General features: G+C 45.6%; 2 protein-coding genes across 7 annotated transcripts in view; one reads left to right on the top strand and one right to left on the bottom strand.

Moving 5' to 3' along the window:
• The window catches only part of LG01H21orf58 (linkage group 01 C21orf58 homolog), a 231,616-nt gene that overhangs the window by 161,366 nt on the left and 45,896 nt on the right, over positions 1-24,354 (top strand). The gene's annotated exons all lie outside the window — the stretch shown is intronic.
• PCNT (pericentrin) overlaps positions 1-24,354 on the bottom strand; it is a 95,711-nt gene that overhangs the window by 50,268 nt on the left and 21,089 nt on the right. For 4 of the 5 annotated variants that reach the window (XM_048502490.1, XM_048502482.1, XM_048502477.1 and 1 more), the window contains exons 6-16: positions 24,188-24,246; positions 21,614-21,788; positions 19,532-19,665; positions 16,863-16,974; positions 14,480-14,744; positions 12,525-12,612; positions 10,913-11,129; positions 6,835-7,073; positions 5,963-6,426; positions 3,543-4,119; positions 522-743 (exon numbers count right to left, since the gene is read on the bottom strand). In XM_048502490.1, the coding sequence (XP_048358447.1) occupies positions 522-743; positions 3,543-4,119; positions 5,963-6,426; positions 6,835-7,073; positions 10,913-11,129; positions 12,525-12,612; positions 14,480-14,744; positions 16,863-16,974; positions 19,532-19,665; positions 21,614-21,788; positions 24,188-24,246 (2,552 nt within the window). The remainder of the gene's footprint in view (positions 1-521; positions 744-3,542; positions 4,120-5,962; positions 6,427-6,834; positions 7,074-10,912; positions 11,130-12,524; positions 12,613-14,479; positions 14,745-16,862; positions 16,975-19,531; positions 19,666-21,613; positions 21,789-24,187; positions 24,247-24,354) is intronic. The other variant, XM_048502509.1, reaches the window with a different exon arrangement.

The raw sequence follows: 24,354 nt of genomic DNA, 5'->3' as shown, positions 1-24,354 counted from the left end.
CGGCTGCAGGTACATTCCATGAGAGCAAGACAGTGTGGCCTTTGCTGGCATTCAGGCGGAAGTCATACACTAGAGCTTAGCAGCGTTGTCTCTGTCCCACAGCCTGGACTGAAAAGGCTCCAGGGCAGATGAGTTCTTTGAGAGTTGGCCACACTATTGCTCTCTCATTCAATTTGATCAGGAAGGGTGGATTAGAAGCCACGTCATTTTTCTCAGCACCTCTCACCTTGCCAGCCTGTCAGTCCAAGTACTACCAGTAAAACATAATGGGTGTGAGAGACCGAAATTAGCTGATGTCAATCTCAATGTGAGGCTCTGGTAATCCAAAGCGATTGTGACCTTTTTGTACTCCATTTTGCCCCAGAGAGAAAACCTGATACCCTCACAGACAGCAAAAACAGGACAAGGTGGTTCTTCACTTACAAATGCAGAACACGTGCAGAACCCAAGTCCAAGTGCACAAGAGATTTCGTTCTATCTCCCGTCAGATCTGTAGCATGCTCACCTGGCTTTTGTCTCACCTGGCTTTTGTCTGAGTTGTGCCGCTCTCGCTCTCTCTGCAGCTGATGCCCACGTTCTTCTGCCTTCTGAATCTCTGCAACATGCAGCTCCCGCAGCTCCTGCATGGCCTGTTTATGCTGCTCCTCCATAAGGAGGATTTCTTGCCGCAACAAATCCAAGGTTTTGTGATAATCGTGCTCTAATAAACATCTTTGTTTCTCCAGCTCTGCATTTAAATCTTCCTGCATAATTTCAAAGGCAAAACAAAAGCCCAAATCGATAAGACAGTTCATATTTCCAAACAGGCAGGTATTTGCTGTACCAAAATCCAAAATATATGTATCACTTAAGCATTTTTAAATGGAAAACGTAGTCATCACAACTCAGCTCTGATGGCTGCTTAGAGATTGGGTGCCTAACAGTGCAGCCCACAGGGCTGGGAGAAGGGCTCCAGCACTGTTGCCAGCCCAGGTGGTGTCAGAGGCACTTGTGTCTTGCAGGGGAGAAATACAGCGAAAAAAATTCATTCAGTGAATGAAAACTTCCTGGCATGTTTCGCAGAAAACTCCTCGTTCCGCAGACCACCGGGACTTGGTGTCAGTTATAAGTTTTTTAATCTAGACCAGTGATGGCGAACCTATGGCACGAGTGCCAGAGGTGGCACTCAAAGCCTTCTCTGTGGGCACGCGCACACAGAGTTCATCATGTGGGGGCGGAAAATCACCCCCACACATATTTATTTATTTATTCATTCATTCATTCATTCATTTATTTATTTATGGGATTTCTATACCGCCCAATCCCCAAAGGGATTGGGCGGTATAGAAATCCCATAAATAAATAAATCTAGGCTGGCCTGGGCCACTGAGCACGATGTGCGCGCACTGTGGTGAGCAAGGAGGACTCAGCTGACGGGCCTGGTGCCTGTGTTCCAGGTGGCTGCTGCCCGGGGGGGCAGGCGCAGAGGAGGCAGAGATGCCAGAGAGGCACAGAGCAGTGCGCATGGGACTTGCTGGAGGCTAGAGCAGGCTAGCCCCTGCTCAAGTGGGTGGGGCGGAGGAAGAGGGAGCCAACCGTTTTTTTCTGAACTAAAACCTCAGCATTCAGGTTAAATTGCCGGGTTGGCACTTTGCGATAAATAAGTGGGGTTTGCATTGCAATTTGGGCACTCGGTCTCAAAAAGGTTCGCCATCACTGATCTAGACAGTATTCGGGATGTATCCTTTTAGCCACTGTCTGGAGATGTCCCTGGGACCCCCGACTCCCCCAAGTCGCAGGGACTGCGGCAGCAGAAGGGGGCCCTGACATGGTGATCAGTCATCAGCACTGCTGGGCTTTCCATTGCCTGGTGTCGACAAAGCACAATGAATGAAAGGAAAGGGCCTTTCCTGATTCTAGCATGAAATCACAAAGGAACTTGACTATGTTCTTACTTGCTTTTCAAGTATTCACTCCACAGTTTATAACTAAAGGTTCATTCTATCATCACCGTAGAAAGACAACTCCAGAACCTTGATCAATTCAGAGTTAGAAGCTTATTGATCATTTACTAACCTATAACCGACTCCCGACTCCTCTTTCTATCTTCTTGTCCCCTTACGACAGGGGTCCCCAAACTTTTTAAACAGGGGGCCAGTTCACTGTCCCTCAGACTGTTGAAGGGCCAGACTAAAAAAAACTATGAACAAATTCCTATGCACAAATGATTGTAAAATGCTTGATTTCACCTTTCAGCCTTTCTGTCATGGTCTATTTTTATAACAGTGACCAAAGTATGTCAAGTACAGGGTGGGCTCCAAATATTGTTGGGGAGGCTGTGGAATACCTTCCCCTGTAAAAAAAAAAAAAGCAGAACTTTCCCAATGAAGCATTCCATCTAACCCAGGATCAGGTATCTTCCTGGGTTCTTCCTCCCTCGCAGCTACAGCGAAGAGAGATATCTACCCAGCCTGGCTGGATGCCAATGGGAGTGAGGTGGAACAGAAAAGCCTGGAGAGCAAACACACATGGGGTAGCCGAGAGGGAAGGGCAGAGCCGGAGTTGCCATGTGTAAGGTTTCCAACTCTGGGTCAGAAAATTCATGGAGATTTGGGGGTGCCATCATGTAATTGCAATCAACAGTTGTTGGGGCCGGTTCCTCCTCTCCCTCGAGCCCTCACTGCACATGAATGGAGCCATCGCCGCCATGCCTGGCGGGCCGGATAAATGCCTTCAGGGGGCCACATTTGGCCCCTGGGCCGTAGTTTGGGGACCCCTGCCTTAATGGCATTTAAATGATCATCTCCTGCATTCATTAAATTACAAGATTGACAGCTTTAAAGACGACTGAAGTATTTTGAAGTTCTGCTGTACCAGAGGAGAGTTTAAGACAGATCCAGTTCTAAAACTTTTTGTTAGTAAGAACATCTCTCTTTTACTATATGGCATCAAGGTATGGGAATGGAAACAGGAGTTACTAGAAGTAATTCAAAATCTGTTCTTATGACGTGTCTTGGCATTCCCAGAAGGATCACCAGTGGCCTCACTAAGGGCAGAGCTTGGTTTGCCCTTGCTCAAACGTTGTGCCCATACTGAAATACTGGGTAAAAAAATACTACATCCAAAATGGACTCTTTTGGTCACGGATGTTTCAACCTCCTATTGAGAATGGATGGGACCAGTTCAGATGATGTGGGATCAGTTTCTGAGTGTTACACCACACCAGATTACTTGCTCCATAACGTGGGAAATAATACTGAGTTGCAGGCGTGGACCTACAAAGAGGATGCCACATTTAACTGCGTGACTCTCACAAGCGCAGCTGGCACCATGGTACAAAATGATAAAAGGATCCTACTAGGATCTGAGAAACTAATTTATTTGCTAAGTACGTCCTTATGTATCTTATGAAAATATGCAAATCATTTTAAGATCTCCTCAATCTGTTACACAAAAAACAATAATCTAATGGGCACACTGTCATTTTCAGACAGGCTGCTAATAATCAACTAAAATGCAACCAAACTAAAACCGAAGGGGAATGATTCATCACTCCTGCATACCTTATGAGCTTCTTCCATTTCAGCAGAAATTATTTTAAGTTCTTCTATGTGAGCTGAGGCCAGCTCTATTTTCAGATTTTCTTGGCAAACTTGCAGCTCTTCAGCATTTTTATGTTCCATCTTCGCTAGATGTTGCGCTAAGAGCTCCTGATTTGTCTGATCTGTTTTAAGTAGCTGTTCTTGTAAACCAGCCTGCAAACTTTCAGCAGCTTGCTTGTGCTCGTCCCGCAGGAGCTGAATTTCAGAGAGATATGCAGACTCCAAAGTATCCAAATTTGACAGATGCTTATTCTCTATCTCTGTCATTTGGGCTTGATATTTTTTTTGCATATTACTGATCCTTGTTTCCAAATTAATCTCGTGTTCCCTTTTTAACGTAGATTTCAGGGTTTCAATTTCAGCTTGGTGCTGCGCCTGTAGATCTGCTGTAAGGGATAAAATCTGTTCCTTATGTTTATACTCCAGCTCTTTCTCCCGAGAATCCAGCTCACCAAAATGCTTTTCTCTTAGCTGCTGAAGAAGCAGTTCACGTTCTTCAGTAAACATTTTAGTCATAGCTTTACTGTCTTCTGTAAACCTAGAATTTCAAGGAAATAGAAGGAAACACTATCAAGAAAACTCCAAACACTCCAAACAGTGTGATTCTCTGACTAAAACACAGGCCCTTCCTCTTTTTGGGACTGCTTTTCCCAATATATCCCCAGAGAGCATCACACTCGCCTGCAGATGGCTTACTGGTCATCCCTAGCCCAAAGGTGAGCCAGCTGTTCTCGACTATGGCCAGAGCCTTTTCAGTTGAGGCCACTGCCTGGTGAAACTCTCTGCCAATACAGACACAGGCCTTGAAAGATCTGGTCCAATTTTGAAGGGCCTGGAAGGCTGAGATTTTCCACCAGGTCTATAGTTGAGGGCAGCAACAGCTTCACAATTGGTGGCCTGGACTGAACTCTGGACATCTGCTACTCAGTCCTCATTAGCTTCTCTGATTATCATCCAGCATCCTCACAAATTTCGACAAAACCCAAGTTTGTGATACTGTTCTTCATCAATCCAAGAAGTCCCTTAGGGTTATTTGTTCTGTGCTTTCACCCATCCAACAGGAGGAGTTTGGATTTATATCTCCCTTTTCTCTTCTGTAAGGAGACTCAAAGGGGCTTACAATCTCCTTTCCCTCCCCCCACAGCAAACACCCTGGCTGTTTCCGCACGGCCGAAAACAGCGACGCGATGATCGCCTCGTGAAGTGCGATTCGCCCAAAAAAAAAAAAAAAAAAAAAAAAAGCCGCTCAAGCGTGACAAACAGGCTGCTGAGCTGCGATGCCTAGACCCCGCAGAGATTACGTGACGGTTCAGACGGGAAGCGGCTCGTGAAGAGGGCGCTCTTTGGGCCACGCTAGTGCCTGGGCGCACTCCCGGCCGCTGGCATGGCCAATGTGACAGGCTCCTGATGTCCTGCCCGGCCCCCATCCGCCCAGTGCCTCCCTCCCAGCTACTGGTCCCGCCCCAGTTCATGTTACCCGTGAGGCCAGAGTGTGTATGGGCAAGCCACCATTCGTGCACAGGCTCACTATGGGATCTGGGACAGGTGCCTGACCATGCAGGGAAATCGCCAGGGACCTAACGTATGCGTGTGTGGGGGGAGGGGACCCAGCTTAGCTGCCTGGCAGTCGCCATTTTATGAGGACGGCCTCCGCGCCGGGCGGTTCTCGCGATTTGGCGCGGGCGCCGAAGGCGGCCACGCAGGGGAAAAAAGAACGGTTTAAAGCTGCTTTTGAATACGGCGCCTTCGCTACTGGTTTAGCTGCTGCTGACGTAGCGCCGACTTCAAGCAGCTCCGCCGCCATGCGCGTGCGAACGCCTCGCTATGACGCTTTCTTTTTCCGCTAAGCCACGCATCGCCATATTTACTCACTCTCTGCAGAAACAGCCCCTGTGAGGTGGGTGGGGCTGAGAGAGCTCCGAAGAACTGTGACTAGCCCAAGGTCACTCAGCTGGCGTCTGTTGGAGTGCAAAAACACATCTGGTTCCCCAGATAAGCCTCCACAGCTCAAGTGGCAGAAAGGGGAATCAACCCCGGTTCTCCAGATTAGAGTGCACCTGCTGTTAACCACTACGCCACGCTGGAAGAGCCTCTGGCCTCAGGTTCAGCCCCAGGCAGGAGGGGAGGTGAAAGACTCCACCTGAGGGCTCGAGAGCTGCTGCCAGCCTGAACAGATCAGGGATCGGATCCATTATCAGGCCACTTCGTGAAGGTTTGTTCCCCGGCTCCACCCACAGCACCCAGCAGCTGAAGGAGAGGCTGCTCCGAAAGCCTGGCACAGGCATGACAACATCAGGCGAGAGGCTTTCAAAAGCCTTCCTGCATGCTTGGATCTTGGTCCACAGTATTATGGATCTGGATCCTGCCATCCAATTACAGACCTGTTCTCTGCATCCTCCAGTTCAGCGCTGCATTTTGCTTGGAAAACACATTTCGCTTTTTCCACCTCTGTGGCCATGAGAGCTTTTGCGGAGTTTAGTTCACTGTCATACTGAGCCAAAGCCTTCTGGGCATTTGCTGAAGCATCCTCCAGCTGCCGGACGTTGTTCTGCTGCTCCTTCAGGGATTTCTCCAGCTGTGTGAGTTTAGCGGCCTGCTGCTCTTGAAGGCGAGTCATCTCAGCTTCACGAAGTTCAAAATGCTTTTGCAAGGCTTGCTTCTCAGATTCTGCCTGGTTTTCAATCTCTTGGTACAACAGTAATTTCTCTTCCATCTTCATGTTCAAGACCTCCCATTTCTGTTTCCATTCTTCAGCCTTGGCTTTGTGAATTTCTTCTAGTTCATGTACCTCTTCTCTAGCTTTTCTTAATTCATTCACATGGTCTTCAATGAGTTTACATTTAATCTGTGAATGTTACACCAAAAAATTGAAATCATGAATGGAAATCTAATTTAGCCATACAGCCAGTTCTGCTACAATGTGACAGCTGTTTCCTGAATAAAATGGGACTTTCTTGTGAGTAGACCTGCTTATGGTTTCTTCCCCTCTGGTCGCAGGTCTCTCAGCCCAACCACCCCAACCACAAGAGAGTGATGATAAATACTGGTTTACTTTACAGAGCTGTTTATGGACCACTGAACTTTGTGAAATTTACAAATCAGCAAACATGTTAGTTTTGGCTCTAATAATACAGATCCAAGGGTGCCTTTTTGATCACAAAAGGACTCCTTCGTTGAATGGAAAGATGCCTTTAGCTCCAACCAAGAGTTTCCCATATTTCCTTATTTCAGTATATTTGAACATGACACTAACCTGTTCCAGTTTGTCTTTCAAAAGGGTTTCTTCCTGTACACTCATTTCCTTCAATTTACAATTTTCTCTCCTGAGTTTTTTTAATTCTTCTTGTTGGATGGAAACAGATTCCCTCTCAGCTGCAAGAAATCCACATTTAACTTTGTATTCGTTTTCCAGTGCTGCCAGTCGTTCAGCTACCTCCATTTCTATTTGACGAGCGGCATCTTGAGCACTCTGCAGGCGAACTTTAGTCATTTCTAAAAACAACAGAATATTTAAAGGGTGGGAGGGGAGGGTGAACAAACTTTGACAATTCTAACATCAGGAAGTCAAGCCTTGTTAACCACACAAAAGGTAAGAGATTCTGATTTCAAAAGTGTAAATCCTACAGAAAGAGAGGGAGGGAGAGAACAGGGCCCCAAACTGAATTGCATGTGACTTGACTCACCCCTCTCACACCACCAGTGACAAACCACCCTGCGTAAGGACACTGAGAACATAGGGTTGAACACTGTCGTGTATTTTCTGTGTAAGTCATCTTAGGAGCAAGTAGCTGAAAATTTAGAAATAAGCAATGAATGGATGTTGACTGTGGTCTATCACTGCTAGCAAGGACTCAAGACATTACAAGGATTTATAAGTTTAACTGCGAGAGTAAGAAAACATTCGGGTGTTGTGGGTTTTCAGGGCTGCATGGCTGTGTTCCAGTGGCATTTTCTCCTGACGTTTCACCTGCATCTGTGGCTAGCATCTTCAGAGGATCATCCAGATGCCAGCCACAGATGCAAGCAAAACGTCAGGAGAAAATGCTACTGGAACACGGCTATACAGCCCCCAAAACCTACAACAACTCAGTGATTCCGGCTGTGAAAGCCTTCAACAAAAAGAAAACATCCTTCTGTATCAGCTGCAAACTGCCAGCTCAGCCTCACTTTTGTGTCAGTTTTGTGTCTCCTTCACCAGAGAGCATCCATTACAAGAAAGTCAACTCAGTACCCCTGAGAAGTTCTACAGGTTCTTACAATGTGTCTCACAAAGCCATTATTACTACATCATCTATACTAGAATTAACAGCCCTTGTGATTAAAAATAAGCCACAGTTAAGAAGATATGACAATGACTGAAAAATATATTACTGTTTATGCTGTAGTCACAGTTTATTCATGTAAGGGTCTGTTACTCCGGTCATCAAATGAGACTCAAGAAGGTTTCAAGAGCTTTATTAGAACCGTGTCAGCCCAAGGCTCAGATAGCCAGAACTAAAGTTTGGCTCTCTAGCCTCAGTATATACCTGTAAACTACAGAAAGGTTCAACCCATAGTTCCCCCACCCTCGCATTCCCCACATATCAGCATGAGAAAGGACAGTGGGAACAGAGGCATTGTTCAGGACAGACAGTGGCGAGGAGGAGGTTAAGAGCTCGTGTTTCTAATCTGGAGGAACAGGTTTGATTCCCAGCTCTGCCGCTTGAGCTGTGGAGGCTTATCTGGGGAATTCAGATTAGCCTGTACACTCCCACACACGCCAGCTGGGTGACCTTGGGCTAGTCACAGCTTCTCGGAGCTCTCTCAGCCCCACCTACCTCACTGGGTGTTTGTTGTGAGGGGGAAGGGCAAGGAGATTGTAAGCCCCTTTGAGTCTCATACAGGAGAGAAAGGGGGGATATAAATCCAAACTCTTCTTCTTCCTTCAGAGAAAAGCAGATAAGAATGAACGTTTAAGCTCTATTGACTAGTTGCATGCAAGCAGGGGGAGGCCTCCTTAGCTTCGGGTGATGATAATGGCTGGGTCATCTGCAACTTTGGTGTGGACGTGTGAGCTGTCAGGCCAAGAATGGCGCAGGCCTGACAATACATGATCATTTCTAGACTTTCAACAACAAAAAACACCTTCCTGTTTTGGAAGAGACAAGCCTTGTTTTTCAAAAACAAAACAAGACACACACACACCGTTGCTCTTCTTACTTATTTTAGTACTATATCAAAGACTCTCAGGAATTCACAACGGGAAGATTTGGGATTGTCACGAATTAAGACACTCTCCGTCTTATTGCGACATTAGCTGAGGGCAGCTGGACTTGCCAAATGAACTAAGATTCAAGAGCAGGAATTGGGGAATCACATTATGTTCACCACAGAGATACTGGAATGAGGCTTGGTACAAACATTCAGGGCACAATTTTGCATTTGAAGCTAGATAAGAGCTCGGCCCACACAACTGTTTTTAAAGTAGGGAGGGATGCCCACAACCTGAAGGGAAAAAATGTCATGTCCTTTTCATTGAGGCTTAATGCATGGAACGGAGCAGGTGAAGCTTTTTATGGCATGGAAGTAAGCAACACCTCCTGATTAATATTCCATTAATGTATTGTCGAAGGCTTTCAAGGCCGGAATCACTGGGGTGCTGTGTGATTTCCAGGCTGTATGGCATCTGAAGATGCCAGCCACAGATGCAGGCGAAATGTCAGGAGAGAATGATGCTAAAACACGGCCATACAGCCCGGAAACCACACAACACCCCAATATTCCATCAAGCCTCTATTAAAGGGGCAGGACATGCTTTCCCCAGGCTTTGGGCAGCCTTATCTCCAAGGGCAAAATGCAAGGAAGAGTCACAGCTTCCATGACGACGGAGAATCTAGGATGAAAGCAGCTTTTCATGTTCAAAACACCATATTCAAGCAGGAGCTCCAGTTGACGGCTCTGTACCTTACCAAATGGGAAAATGCAAAGACAGTGAGAGGACTCTAGAACAGGGGTCCCCAAACTACGGCCCGGGGGCCAAATGTGGCCCCCTGAAGGCATTTATCCGGCCCGCCAGGCATGGCAGCAATGGCTCCATTCATGTGCAGTGGGGGCTCGAGGGAGAGGAGGAACCAGCCCCAACGGCCGTTGATGTGGGGCACAGGTCTGGCGGCGCAGGAGGGTTTCCCACTGGGTTGTTGTGCTTGCAGTCGCTTGTCTGCCTTCAGGCCCCCCACAACCCGAGAATGGGGCTACCCATCTCTGCCCCTGCCAACAAGGCCAGCTGAAAGCGAACAGGGTGATCCCCACCCCCCACCCTGTGGGACCGGCTGGTAGGCGGCAAACGGGTCTCCGTGGCTTTGACTGTTGAGTCTGCTGGAGGGAAAACAGAGCCCTGGAGATACCCGCAGCCTTCGGGGTCTGCCAGATCGGCTCCCTTGGTCTCCTGGGCTCCTTTCTCCCCAACCAGCCTATGCAACAAGGCAATGCCCACGTTATGGTCTGCTTCTTTTCTGTGACTAGAGTTGCTGCTTTCTACAAACATTGCTTGATCTACGAGGCAGCAGACATATTTCTGTGGATATTACCTCTATGTAAGAGTAGCCAACCCTCTAGGGGAGAGGCCTGGAGATGTCCCCAGAATTACAGGCTGACCTCCAGGTGACAGAGATCAATTCCTAGAGAAAAAAATGACTACTTTGGATTGCAAAAATCTCCCCAAATCTCACAATAATGTGAATTTTCTGGACCCAGAGTTGGAAACCTTTTACATGTGGGTAAATGTTCCTTCGCTTCCAGGGCCTCTTCCCTTCCTCGGCTACTCCATGTGTTGCTCTCGAGGCTTTCTGCATATTCTTCCACCTCACTCCCATTTGGCATCCAAAGCCCAGACTGGCGACCATCGCTTCGCTGGCTGCTAGGGAAGGAAAGAACCCAGGAAGATACCTGATCCTGGGTTAGATGGAGATGCTTCCAGTGGGAAAGTTCTGCTTTTTTTTTTACAGGGGAAGGTATTCCACAGCCTCCCCAACAATATTTGGAGCCCACCCTGTACTTGACATGCTTTGGTCACTGTTCTAAAAATAGACCATGACAGAAAGGCTGAAAGGTGAAATCAAGCATTTTACAATCATTTGTGCATAGGAATTTGTTCATAGTTTTTTTTAGTCTGGCCCTCCAACAGTCTGAGGGACAGTGAACTGGCCCCCGGTTTAAAAAGTTTGGGGACCCCTGCTCTAGAGCAACGCCTCCTGAACTGGAAGCCTGGACATCATCTCATGCAGAAAGCCTTCCTCACAAGGGTCTTCTCGTTAACTGGAAGTTCACATTTTTCATGGGTTAAACAACTGTACCTCTGAGGTGCTCCTCGGAAAGCCTGGCACGGAGCTGTTCGAGATGTAAGCAGTGTTTTCTGTTCAGTTCTTCCATTTCGCACGTGCATCTATCAGAGAGGTCCCTCTTCACCTTCAACAGAGTCTCTTGGTATTGGAGAGTGAGAGAAGATCTCAGCAACTCGAGCTCACTTTTGTGTTTTTTATCCAAATGCAGCTGTAAACAAGACAGTTCATCCTAAAGCCAACATGCAGAAATGAAATATTATTAAGATTTACAGGGAAAGTAACCATTTAAAACTTCCAGTGCATAAAAAATTGCAATATTCAGCTGTGCAAGCTTTTCACATAAGAGCCAGTTCAGGGAAATTTTATGCTACAAACCCCTTTACGGAAGTCCTAGCAAAAAAATCATTGTTATCACTCAGTAACAATTGAAAACCCCTAAATTTAAAGTTAGCCACAAGCATGAAAGGTGTTTTGGCAAAGGGATCCAAGTGAAACAAAATTGAAACTACTAATTTCAGGGAATGCTGGATTATCAATCTCATATATTCAGAAAACAAAGGAAGGTATTAGCTCAGTAGGCAACCTAGCAAAGATGCTGGGGAAGAAATAAAGATCAATAGAATACATCAACAACAGATCAACAAAACCTGGCTGGGCTGGAAGGGAAAGGAAGCAGCATGAAGGCAAAAGAGTTAAAAGGTAAAGAAATGCCCAAAGAAAAGAAGAAACAGGCCTAACAGTCAAAAAAGTGGGGGCAAAGTCAACTGGAAATGGGAGGAAGAGTGAGGCGCGCTTTGATCTAAGCCACTCGGTGACTACCTCGGGCTGGTACCCCTTGTGGAGTGTCCCTTCTAATTTTGACAGGCGCTGCAGTTGAGTAGACCCATCTTGGCTCCATAGGAGCCTTTGGCCTCACAGGCTACCCTCTTTGGGGTTCAAAGCAAGAATGCGATTCAAACTGGCCTCTCTCTTCATAAGTTCTTTACTTTTGTCTGGCAGTTAACAGAACTTCTGCAAGCTAACCCTAACCCTGAATCACACCAGCCACCCGCCCTCTTCCCCTGCGTCCCTTTTATCAGGAGTTTCCCTTCCTCCTGGGAACTCCCTGCTGACTGCAACTTGGTCAGGGCTGTGCTATCATCACCCGTTTCCCTGGAACGGCGCAGACTCTCTCTTGCTACCCAGGCTTCCCTGCAAGTTCTCTGTAGTTCCTCCCAGCTCCTGGCTTCCAGGAGGTCCCTGCTCCTGCTGGTAAGTCCAAGAGCGGGGCTGCGAGTTGTAGGGTGGGCATCCAGGGTCCCTGGGTGGGCATCTGTGACAAAGAGAGGGGTGGAACAGGCTGCCTGGTGCTGGGAGGCAGTCCCGTCTCTGGACACCTTTATACATTCTGACCATTGTTTTTACTAAATAGCAATAAATTATTTAAGTAGAGCACCAGGTAACAACAAACATGAAGTGTTTGATGCAGCCATGCAGTGTTATTAATGCTACTGTCTTTGACAAATATACAGAAACCTCAATGAGACCAGACCTCTGGATGAAAGCAATTCTTCCTTAAAGTAAAAATAGGCATTTTTAAAAATCCTGTAAAATTCACCTTTATACGGTTTACTTGTCATTTTACCTTATGGTGCTCCAGTTGGACAGTGAGCTGTTCAAAGAGATCCCGTCGCTCATTTTCAGACATCTCTTCTAAAAGTGTGACAGACGGGCTATGAGGGAAAGACAATTTTTAAAAGTTTTTTTGGTGGGGGGGAGGGGGAGACGGGTTAAAAGAAAGGCATAGGTTTAGCTACGTTCTGAATCAACAAAGCTAGGGCCGGTTTATGTCTTATACTCACGCAGCCATAGTCCGCCATCACATGGGAAGAAGGCATTAGGCCAAACAGGGCCGTACACAAGTACAGCAGATAATTGCAGCACAACTTGCTCATTTACCATAATCATGGGACTAGATGAAGTGGTTCCCATATAGCTCCTCGTTCTCAATACAGGTTCTCCACATTACAACATTTTATAGAGATAGGAGGAAATGAGAATTGGTTGGTTTTGAGAGGCATTTGGGAAAGGATAAAGGTTTCACAGATAAAAGGAGAATGTATAATGTCGAAATGTCTGGAACTATATGAAAAATGTAAAGGGAAAATTCTAGGGCATATATACAAATATATGGTAGATGATAAGGAATTCATGATAAGAACATTGAATCAAAAATGGGAGAAGGAAGGATTTCTAGACATTGGTAAAACTGAAAAATTAATAGATAGTTGGAAAAATATAAAGATCGAGAAATATATGGAGTTAGAAAGAAAAGTGATATTAAAATGGTACAGAACACCAAAACAACTAGCATATATGATAAAAGGTCTTAGTTCCAAATGCTGGCACTGTGGGGACCAAGAGGCATATTATAGCCACATGTGGATAGAATGAGCAGAAGTGAAAAAATGTTGGACAATTGTATTGTTATATATCGAGAAACTGGTGAAGATTAATATTGATTTAAATAATGACTTAATGTTCATGGGTGTAATGGAGGATAGAAGAGTAGATAAAAAAATACAGTTATATGTATAAAATAATGATTAAAGCAGCCCATGCAACAATAGCCTTGGGCTGGAAAGAAAAGAAAAAATGGACATTACAGAAATGGCTAGGATATATCTGGGAACAAGTGACACTTGTTATATTAACCAAAAATAAGGCATGGCAAGATAAACAGAATGAAATTTTGAAGATATGCATAATATACGTGGACTGGATGAAAGAAGCTCGAGTCAATGAAGAAATATGGGAGAAGAGGCTACAGAGGAATAGGGTGATTTACTGCTTTGTTTGTGTGACAAAAGGCTTATGAGAGGAAGATGAGAAACCTTGTCCCTATGCTCCGTAGAGGCCCCTCACTGCGTGTGAGGAGCAGCTCCTGAAATCAACTTTGTCCTATCGAGGCCCTCACTGTGAGGAGCAGCTCCTGTAATCAACCTTGTCCTATCGAGGCCCTCACTGTGAGGAGCAGCTCCTGGAATCAACCTTGTCCTATCGAGGCCCTCACTGTGAGGAGCAGCTCCTGGAATCAACCTTGTCCTATCGAGGCCCTCACTGTGAGGAGCAGCTCCTGGAATCAACCTTGTCCTATCAAGGCCCTCACTGTGAGGAGCAGCTCCTGTAATCAACCTTGTCCTATTGAGGCCCTCACTGTGAGGAGCAGCTCCTGAAATCAACCTTGTCCTATCGAGGCCCTCACTGTGAGGAGCAGCTCCTGGAATCAACCTTGTCCTATCGAGGCCCTCACTGTGAGGAGCAGCTCCTGTAATCAACCTTGTCCTATCGAGGCCCTCACTGTAAGGAGCAGCTCCTGGAATCAACCTTGTCCTATCGAGGCCCTCACTGTGAGGAGCTGCTCCTTAACTCCTGTCATCAAAAACTATCCTTTCTTCTCACAAGGTTCTGCCACTGCTCCATCCTGAGGGAATAATGGCCCTGTTAAGAGGCCATTTTAAAAAAGAGGACTTTTTTAAAAAATTAAGAGCTTAATATTTGAAGAAAAGAGATCAACATGCTGTTACATTCTGGCCTTACCCCAAGTCCACGTGTTCATCTTGGCCATTCTCAATCTCCAGTAGAGTATCATCCTTTCCTTCTTGCATCCGCTGATTAAGCATTGTTAATTCTTCTCTGTAGTTTTCTTCCAGAACCTTTAACTTCTCTTCAAAATAAAGTCTTAATTGTTCCAGTTCATTTTCATGTTCGTTTCTTTTTCTATCCCACTTAATTTGAAAATCTTTTTTCAAGTTTTCCATTTCTTCCACATGTGATGAGCGAGCCAGTAACTGTTCTTTTAACTCTGTAGGGCATAGATGGTGACAGTAAACAGAACATATTTTTGTTATATATATCCTATTCTACCTCAGAACAGGGATATTTAGACGAAAAATAAAACTACAGCTTTCCTAGGTACTTCTGACCAGTTTCAATAGAATTGATTGCAATCTATAAAAGCACAAACAGCATTATCTGTAACACAAATATGTACAATTTTTGTATCAGTTCAATTGCCTGTTTCTGTCTTGTCACAAAACCATAGTGCCCAGGGAAGAGTGAATGACTGTTTAGTCTACAGTAAAGATACATCCTCAATGAGCTAGTATGAAGCGGTTGATTGCCTGCTGGAGTTCCAAAAGGGAGACCTGGGTTCAATCAGTGACCTTGGATCTCTTAGCCTAACTTCCCTTACAAGATTACAATGAGGAATCGGAGGAGACAGAAGGAAAGAATCTAGAGGAAGTGGGTTTTTATTTTATTTTATTTTATATTTAAATCTTTAAGTTCAAGTAGGGATCTGATCAACGGCTATCAACCGCGGGTGCAAGGAGAGAGGGCTGACTGGCGGTAGCCATTTTGTCTTCATGCCTCTTTTTTAGAGCCGCAAGATGGCAGCAGTTCTGAGGCTAACACCAAGCAAAAGCAGCCCACACAGGGTCACTGCCTGCCCGGTAGGAGGCTGGCTGGGCTCCAGCTGTGAATGGAGCCTCCATGTCATCTTCGGATAAGAATCTGTCCTGCATAGCCTCAAATATAGCACACAAATGAGAACACTCAGAAGCCGCCTCTTTCTGGTGGCGATCCAAGCTGAAGGACAACTTTTGGGGGAAAAACCCTGACTCTCAGCCACAATGGGAGTAACAGAGGAAGGAACAACCAGGTATAGAGAGAAAGGGCAACGGAAGTGAGATTAGAGGGCAACAAAGCAAGAAAAGGTCAAACAGGTACAAACAGATCTACTGCAGGCAACCGAGCTGGTTGCAACTCCCTGTGAGGCAGGAAAACAACTGAGCGGGAGGATCCCAAGCCAAACAAAAAGAAGAAATTTGGTTTGGTGCCTCATGATTAGTCAGTGGGAATCGCCCAGAAGACATCCTCTGGCTCAGTGGCTTCATCACTATTACTAGCACCTCTTAAACCTAGAAACTGACATATTGGCATTATTTGTCAGCACAAATGTTTCACTGTCAGGATGCCCAGTGGGTGTGGGGTTGCTTTGGGTTTCTGGGGGGGATGGGAAAGTGAGTGTGTATTCTTTCTTTCAGCTCTCACCGCCAGGGCTGGCCAAGGTCAGCTCCAAGGGACTTGTGCTCTTATCAAACTGCCTACATACTTCATTGTCTGTTCTCATGTGGGGGGTTCCTCACATCATATTACTGCTGTTTACGCGCGGAAAAGTCAATTCTGGCTTTTTCAAGCTGTCCTCTGGATGTATGAATAAACCTCTGTTCTCTACAAGGTGTTGTTTCAATCCTCATTGAAGAGATCTTGGACATTCTACTTTTAATAAGCAACAAGTTGTGTCGGCTGTCTCCTAACCTATTTCATACCCTCCAACTCCCTAAATGTACCAGAGAACAGGGGATGTACTAAACACTGCTAAAAATTTCAAAAAAACCCACAGCACCCTGTGATCCTGCTGAATTCCTACGTTTCCAAGAATGGCCCTGTGCCCTTGGACAGATATCATCATGTTCCTTGAGCAGACAAGGATCTGACAATGACAACCGTCTTAATGGAATCCTTCCCATGAGAACACAAATTTCTTATGCTGCACTGAAATCCTGAGCACAAACAAAACTGACTCAGCAAAGGGGCTGAAGTCACTCAGGAGAATAGCCCCGAAGAGTCTCCAACCAGCCAGGGAGCCTCCTTGGGGAACCAGTTTAACAGTGCACCAAAAATCTCCTACGCTGTCCTTGAAACCTGAACATGCATTCAAGGCTGGATGGTATCTGGGAATCTCACTACACTATGCCCCTCCCCCTCGCCCTCAAAAGGATGATAAATACATGAGCTGATACTAGACAGAGGAAACTAATCATATCTGATTGACATAGAATCTGAATCTACCATTCAAAAGCAGACAGAAAATTAGCTACCATTAGCAATACATTCTTTGTCAGAAATATAAACCTACCACTTAGATCCTGCCGGCTTGCTCGTGCACTGTCCAGTTGACACCAGAGTCGCTTGATTTCACCTTGTGACTCTACTTTTAATTTTTCAAGTACAGTGTGACATTCCTGTATCTGGGGACAAAACAGTACAACGATGAGGAAAGGGCTAGACAGTTCTGAAGTCACCATCACAAACCTCTGCTCTCGTGAAAAAGAGGGGTGTGGAAAGAGGAATGTGTTCATATGTCAGCTTATTAGGGAGAATGTCAGCCTTATTTGAGGCACAGCAAGCTCTTGGACAGCAATGGCTATTTTTCATGTTAAAAGTCAAGGAGGCAGAAGCTACAGGTCCAGTGAAGGGACTTTATGAGTAACACAATTGAAATGAGGCTAAAACTAGGGCTTCTCCAACAATGATGTTGTGTAATGCCAGGTCCATAAACAATAAGACCAAAACTCTGCAAGATGTTCTTGCAGAGCAAACTGTGGACCTGGGGTGTGTGTCGAAGAGCTGTGGGAGGGGAGGCGAAACAGTCGCCCTGAAGGAACTGCCCCCCCCCCCCTCCCCAGGCTTCTTGGCCCTTGATCAGTCCTGGACAAAGGGCCAGGGAGGAGGCAGTGGCAATGCCAACAGGGAAGGCTGGCTCCTTCAGAGCGTGGGAATCTGAGGAGAGTTTGGCTATCTGGCTGGTGCACCAATCGCCCAACACACCGGCAGAAATCCTGTCGAAACTGCTGGAGGCCTTGGCCTCAGAGCTGCCCAGACGGTTAGTCTTGGGGGACTTCAACACCCACGTGGATGACGCCGCCTCTAGACAGGCTTCAGATCCATGTAACCCATAGAGCGCCAGGACTCTCCCAACACACTAAGGAGCTAAGGAGGGAAAAGCGGGAACTAAGATGGCTAGAACAAGTTTGGCAGAGAACTTGTGACACAACGTTAAGAGCATCTTATAGGATGCCCATGAACACCTATGAGATGGCGGCGAAGACTGCCAGGAAAGGCTATTTTGCAGCCAGCTCGGCATCTGCAAGCTCGTGCTCGGCACAATTGCCAAGAATAATTTGATCGCTGATGGCTCCATCAGAGAGGTCCCAAATTAGTAGAAATTCATCGATTTGCTGTGAAGCTTTTGTGAGCTTTTTTGCAGAAACAATCTTGTTACTCCACCAGGACTTCCCCACCAATCTAAATGCAGTAAGTGAACTAGAAGCCCCGTGGCTGTCTTCTGGCCCCGGTTGGACAATTTCGTCGACTATCCCTAGGCAATGTCAGCAGACTCTTGGAAGACTGAGAAGCCCACCCCACGCCTCTTGGGCTGATGCCCATCCTGGCTGGTAAAAGCCGGGGGATGCACCGTGGGCTCCCTTCGTACTGGGACCTTCCCTGACAATAGTTATTTCTATACTTATTGATTGCAAGCTGCCTTGAGTAGGTTGACATAAAAACCTAATAAAATAATAAAAATAAATAATGACAGAACTGGCTTTAGGGACCAAGCATGATTCCCTGAAAGATCTTTCTGTGATTTAAAGACTGGACATGGAATAGCTGCCAATGGAAACGGGGAAAGAAACCCTTTTACATTCTGCTCAAAATTCCAAGAAAACCTTCTCCTGTGGAAATCACAACGCCCAGGTGGCTTTCAAGAGGTCATTATCTCTAAACACCTAGAAGGGAATACTGTGATCACTACAAGTCATCATGGTTTTTTCAAAAACAAGTCATGCCAGACTAATCTTATCTCTTTTTTTGATAGAGTGACAAGCTTGTTAGATGAAGGAAATGCTGTGGATGTAGCATACCTTGATTTTAGTAAGGCCTTTGACAAGGTGCCCCATGATATCATCTTGCAAGCAAGCTAGTAAAATGTAGGCTGTTAGATGGATTTGTAATAGGTTGACTGATCGAACTCAAAACCAATGGCTCATCTCCATCCTGGAGAAAAGTGACTAGTGGGGTGCCACAGGCGTCTGTCCTGGGTTCAGTGCTATTCAATATTTTTATCAACGACTTGGATGATGGAATAGAGGTCATGCTAATCAAATTTGCAAATGACACCAAATTAGGAGGGATAGCTAATATCCCACAGGAGCGAAGGTCTGCTCAACGTGAGGGAAGAGAATTGAGTGACGTCCTGTGAAGTTTTAGGACTAATATGTTGCTCATCTTAAAACAACCATGTTGGGTGCCAGTCTATTTCTGAGGTCAATTTGAGGTTGTGGTTATGACCTTTAAAGCCTTTCACACCCCTGATTACAGTCTACGGCAGTTGGAAGAGTTGGGAAGAGCTGAATGGGGATTGGTGGGAACTTATGTTGTTGCGTTGCTAGGCTCCTTTCGGCCGTCAGGGGGGGAGGGGGGGTGGGGATTGGGGATTGTATTACCCACAGCCATCTGAATCTATTTATTGGATGCTGGAGTTTATTGTTTTAATATTTGTATATTTATATCTGCATTGTTATTTTTAACTATTTTTTTGATTGTTTATTTTTATGCTGTAACCTGCCCTGAGCCCTACAGGGATGGGGCGGAATATAAATTTAATAAAATAAATAAATAAATAACATTCTTATTTTATAAAAAACAAAATCATCATTATACAGTATACTCCTTTACCCTGCAACATAAAGAACATTTGATAAAGTGATTTCACAGTATCTATACACATTAAAAATGTGTGTTTACCTCCTGCTGTAATGCTTCTTCACGTTTTTTGCTCTTTTCTTTGATGTCTTGCAATTCTTGGGCATGGTCGGTCTGCAGCTTCGTCATGGCAAGCTGATTTTCCAGATACTGATTTTCCAGATTTTTATATTTCACTACAGAATAATTTATTTATTTGTTTGATTTGGTATACTGCCCTATCCCCGAAGGGCTCTGGGCGGTGTACAACATAAGACATCATACATAAAATAATCATAAAACACAATTATCACTGGGGGAGCGAATAAATAATTAGTCAATAAATAAGCCTCCATGTCTATAAAATTATTATTATTATTATTTATTCAATTTCTATACCGCCCAATCCCCAAAGGGCTCCGGGCGGTATGGCAGCCAATTAATCCCATTAAAACAGCGCTTATTTCATAACATTGGCATCCCACAAAAAACCCTTACTTAAACCCTCCCAAAAAAGGAGGAGGGGGGAACAGTGGGTCCCAATGATGTTAAGGGACCCATATGGAGCAGGAGGGGGGGGGGCACACTCAGCGACTGGTCTCTCCAAAGGCCCGGTGGAACAACTCAGTCTTACAGACCCTGCGGAAATCACCAAGGTCCCGCAGGGTCTGGACAGCTGGAGAGAGAGTGTTCCACCAGGCTGGAGCCAGAGCCATAAAGGCCCTGGTCCGAGTGGAGGCCAGCCGCATCATTGAGGGGCCAGGGACCTCCAGTAAATTGGCCTCTGCCAAACACAGTCGAACTGGGACATATGGGGTAATGTGGTCCCGAAGGTACGAGGGTCCCAGGCCGCGTAAGGTCCTAAAGATGATTTGGAACTCGACTGGAAGCCAATGCAGGCAGCGCAACACAGGCTGAATATTTAGTTAACTAAGACTATTTTCTTATTAGCAATAAAGCTCGTTGTACGAACAAATACAACAGGCTCTAGAAAATTGTTGGTGGGCAGGCCAACCCCTCCTGCCTTTCCTCTCCCCTTGACCCTACATTACCACCTCCCTCCTCCTCCTCTTCCCAGACCCCTGCATTGGCATGCAAGGGTTACTGGCAGCCACTAAGAAGGGGGGGGGAGGTGAGTCCTCCTGCCTTTTGTCCCCACACCCGGCCCATGTCACCAGTTCCCTCCTCCTCCTCCTCTTTTTTCCAGACACCTCTTCCTCTTCCCAGATGTCTGTATCACCACACCACACAAAAGGTAACTGAGCAGTTGTAGCCGCCAGCAGTCACAACCCTCCCATAGAGAGCGGCCGATGCCTGCACCTGCTCCTCCTGCAGATGGTACAGCGACCCTAATTATTCAGCAGTGGGGGAGAAGGGCAAGCACGCAAGAAAGTAACCACAACATTATGTTGTTTTGATTGTGTTATTTTTTACCAGTTGTGTGTGTAACCCTGCTGTGCATGTGTGGCAATTGGCTGGAAGTGAGTCATTGCCACCTCTGCGAGCCTTTTATATAATAGGATACACCACAGAACACCAAATTGACCACCTTGTCCTTTATGATCCTACCCAACCTTTCCAATCATCTGTGCAGCCTTGCTTTCGGATGCACCCACCATGTGAGGCTAGATGGGTGGCAAGGAAGTGCCTTCTTGGCTGTGATGGCAGAACTTTGAGCCCTCCTCCCCAAGGAGAATTGTCTTCTGCCAGCAGGTGAAGACTTTTTTGGTTTCATCTGGCATTCCCTCATTCTCATCCCATCCCCCCTGGTTTGTGCGGTGTTGTAAATAAGATCCACATTACATTCTCCCAGTGTCTGTGACTGCTACGATGACCACAGAGCCAAATATATACTGTTGCTTGACTGGAAGGAACATAGTCTGTCTCCAACGTACTGAAACTGAACAAAGCTGTATCAGAGACAAACATCTACCTTCCTCCTTTTGACAGACGAGCACCTCAGGAAGTTTGGCCTCACCCTACTAACCTCAATGACAACCTCACTAACCTCACCCTACTAGCCTCACCCTACTAACCTCAATGACAAAGCACCAATGTAAATGAAATAGATTAAACTCTGCCTTTGAGCCCTCACAAAGACTTTTTCACAAACATGACAATTTCTCCCAAAATAAAAAGACCTACTTTCAACTTGTTCTTTTGCAAGGCACAAACTCTGCAAATTTCCTTTTACTTCTTCAAGTTCTGACTTCTGGGTCTGTTTCATCTCACGCAGCTCAGTCTGATGTTTTCCAGATAACTCTTCAGATATGTTTTTACAACTGATTTCTATATTCAATGCCCATTCTTTTTTAAGACTCTAAAAAGAAATGGTTATTGTAATATTAAAGATTTGAACACAATATCCTGGAAAAAAAATCAAAGTTTCTTACTCTTAGGGAACAGTAATGCTTCCAATCTCGGCTTCTGAAACATGCCAGGACTTTTCCTGGGATCCTTATCAACTCTGTCTTCAACACCACAACCCTTTCAAAAGCAGGCAGCTTTCTGCGTGGACCCAAACCCCAAACCTAAGAAACCTTTTCAGATACCTGAATACATTTTGCCAAGCAATCTTTTTGCAGAAGGAAGACAACATCTCAGCTTTCATCTCAGACCGTGTTCTTTAGCAAGTGCCACAGAACTTTTATTTCACATAGCTAGAGTTTCTGAATGTAGCTCTGTTTAGGTCAGCCTTTAGAAATGAGATAAGTCCACTGAATGCAATTACCTGTGAACACGGTGTAGGCATGGTTCTATGCCGACCCCAGCTCAGGAGCCTTTGACCCCACACACCTCAGGATGTCAATGCCAGGGAGCCCCCAGGCCAGCCTGCGGTTGAAGGAAGGAGCACAGCCACCTAACAGTCAAACGGCAGGATAGCAGGGTAACAGCTGTGACTCCTCCAGCACCAGGAGCATGATGCCACTCTCAGCTGAGTGTAGGGCAGCAGACCATGTGACTTCCAACTGCCACGGGCTGGCCAACCACACCATGACCAAGACACTCCCAGCTGTCACCAAGTCAGTGGGGCACAAAGTGGGTAATTGCCAGCTCCAGGCAAAGTGGTGGGAGCAATTGAGAAAAGAGGACCCAGATGGGTCCTTTTTCAGGCAGGCAGTGTGATGGACACCTGCAGGAGAAAGCCTGGGGAGAATCTCAGAGGAAGAATCAGTCAAGGGAAGTATGCCAAGCCTGGGGGTGGAGGTGAAGGGTTTTGAAGCGGGAGGTTGGGAAAGGGCAGGGGAGACACAGGGGAGACCCAACGAGCAGCAGAGAAGAACAGCATGGGGGTGGCTCAGAGAGCATGGCTGGGGCTCGCTACCAGACAGGAGGGGCAGCCCTGTTAAAAGGGGATAGGGTGGCACTGGCCAAGGAGGAAATGGGCTGCTCTGGGAAATCTCACAGCCAGAGATGGAGGCAGGACCTTCTCCTCATCTCCTGACCACCTGGGGAAGGTAGAAGCCAGAGAGGGAGAGGAGGCAGCAGAGTTCCTAGAAGGGCAACAGCAGACATCAAAGTACCTCAGTTTTAGACATGGTTCAGAGTTTTACATATGGTTTTAAATGGGTTTTGGATTTTTAAATGCATGTGTTCAGGGAATTCTGAGTTCTTTACATGAACTAGTTAGTTAGAAAAACCTGTGATGGAAAGGGTTAAATTGGTGGCCCTGGATCCAGGTAGAAAAATTCCTTTCAGAATCTTGCAGTAAGAAGAAGCAATTAAAGAAGAGGCCATTATAGAACAATAATGTTTTCCATTTCCTCAAGTTGCAATTTCAAGATTCATTTCATGTAAGTCAACTCTCATTTCAATTAATTTAATTTCAGTTAGTGCTAAGGAACATTTGTTACAAAGTCCAATGAATTAGAGAGAGGTTTTTACTGTTTAAAATATTGCTAGACAGAAACAGTTACAGGTTGAGGATACAGCAGCAAATTAAGATACAAACATGAGATAGCAGTTTAAATTTAAATAGCTGACAGGTATGTATGAAAAAGTGTGCCTGTTTATTGATTTATTGTATTTATTTCCAATATTTCTATTTGCCTATTCAGAGTCCTGCTCGAGGCAGCTTAAAATTAAGTGCTGAACTTCTGAATCAGTCCACTAAGGCAGCTAATACAATGCTAAGACAGCAGTGCTAATGTAAGTAGTTTGTGCTTCAAAATAAACTGTTCAATTTTACATAAACTGATTAGTGGTACTGTATCCCCTTCAGTCTTTTTGACCCATGTAGCAGACAGTTATTAGATTCCACATGGAGGCTTCATAATAAGCTTTATTAAAGCTGATATGGCAAACCCAGACATGCAGGTTGAAGGAAAATTCAGAGTGGTGGCAGTAGAAAAGCAAGCAGAGGTGGGGGGGGGGGGGGTAAGCTTGGGATTGGTGAAGCCCCCTGCCCAGAGATACCAGCTAGGCAAAATAGGCAACAGCTGCCTCGTGCTGCTTGCTCGCTTTACAACTGTCCACATACATGAAGTGTCACTGCATTTCTCTTACCACCCCCGGACATGCAGGAATCAAGGAACATGAAATGCTTATGTAAACAGAGCGCTCTTCCAGGAACACATTTTAGTTGCTTTTTTATAGTAAATCAAGCACATGTTCTCTGTGGGCAGGTGTGAGAGACAGAAAGGCCATTCTGAGGAACTCTAAATCAATCAAATAATTGCCATGGCATTTTAATGTATTAAAGCAACAAGTACACAATACCTCTAACACTTTGACATGCTTCTGCTCCATTTCCAATGCTACTCTTCCCCTCTCTTTATCTGAAAAATAAAGACGACAAGTTTGGATTTATATCTCACGTTTATCAACAATAAGAAGTCTCAAAGTGGCTTACAAGCCCCTTCCCTTCCTCTGCCTACAACAGACAC

The sequence above is a fragment of the Sphaerodactylus townsendi genome, linkage group LG01 (assembly GCF_021028975.2).
Source record: "Sphaerodactylus townsendi isolate TG3544 linkage group LG01, MPM_Stown_v2.3, whole genome shotgun sequence".
Classification (NCBI taxonomy): domain Eukaryota; kingdom Metazoa; phylum Chordata; class Lepidosauria; order Squamata; family Sphaerodactylidae; genus Sphaerodactylus; species Sphaerodactylus townsendi.
This window is presented reverse-complemented; position numbering and strand designations above follow the sequence as displayed.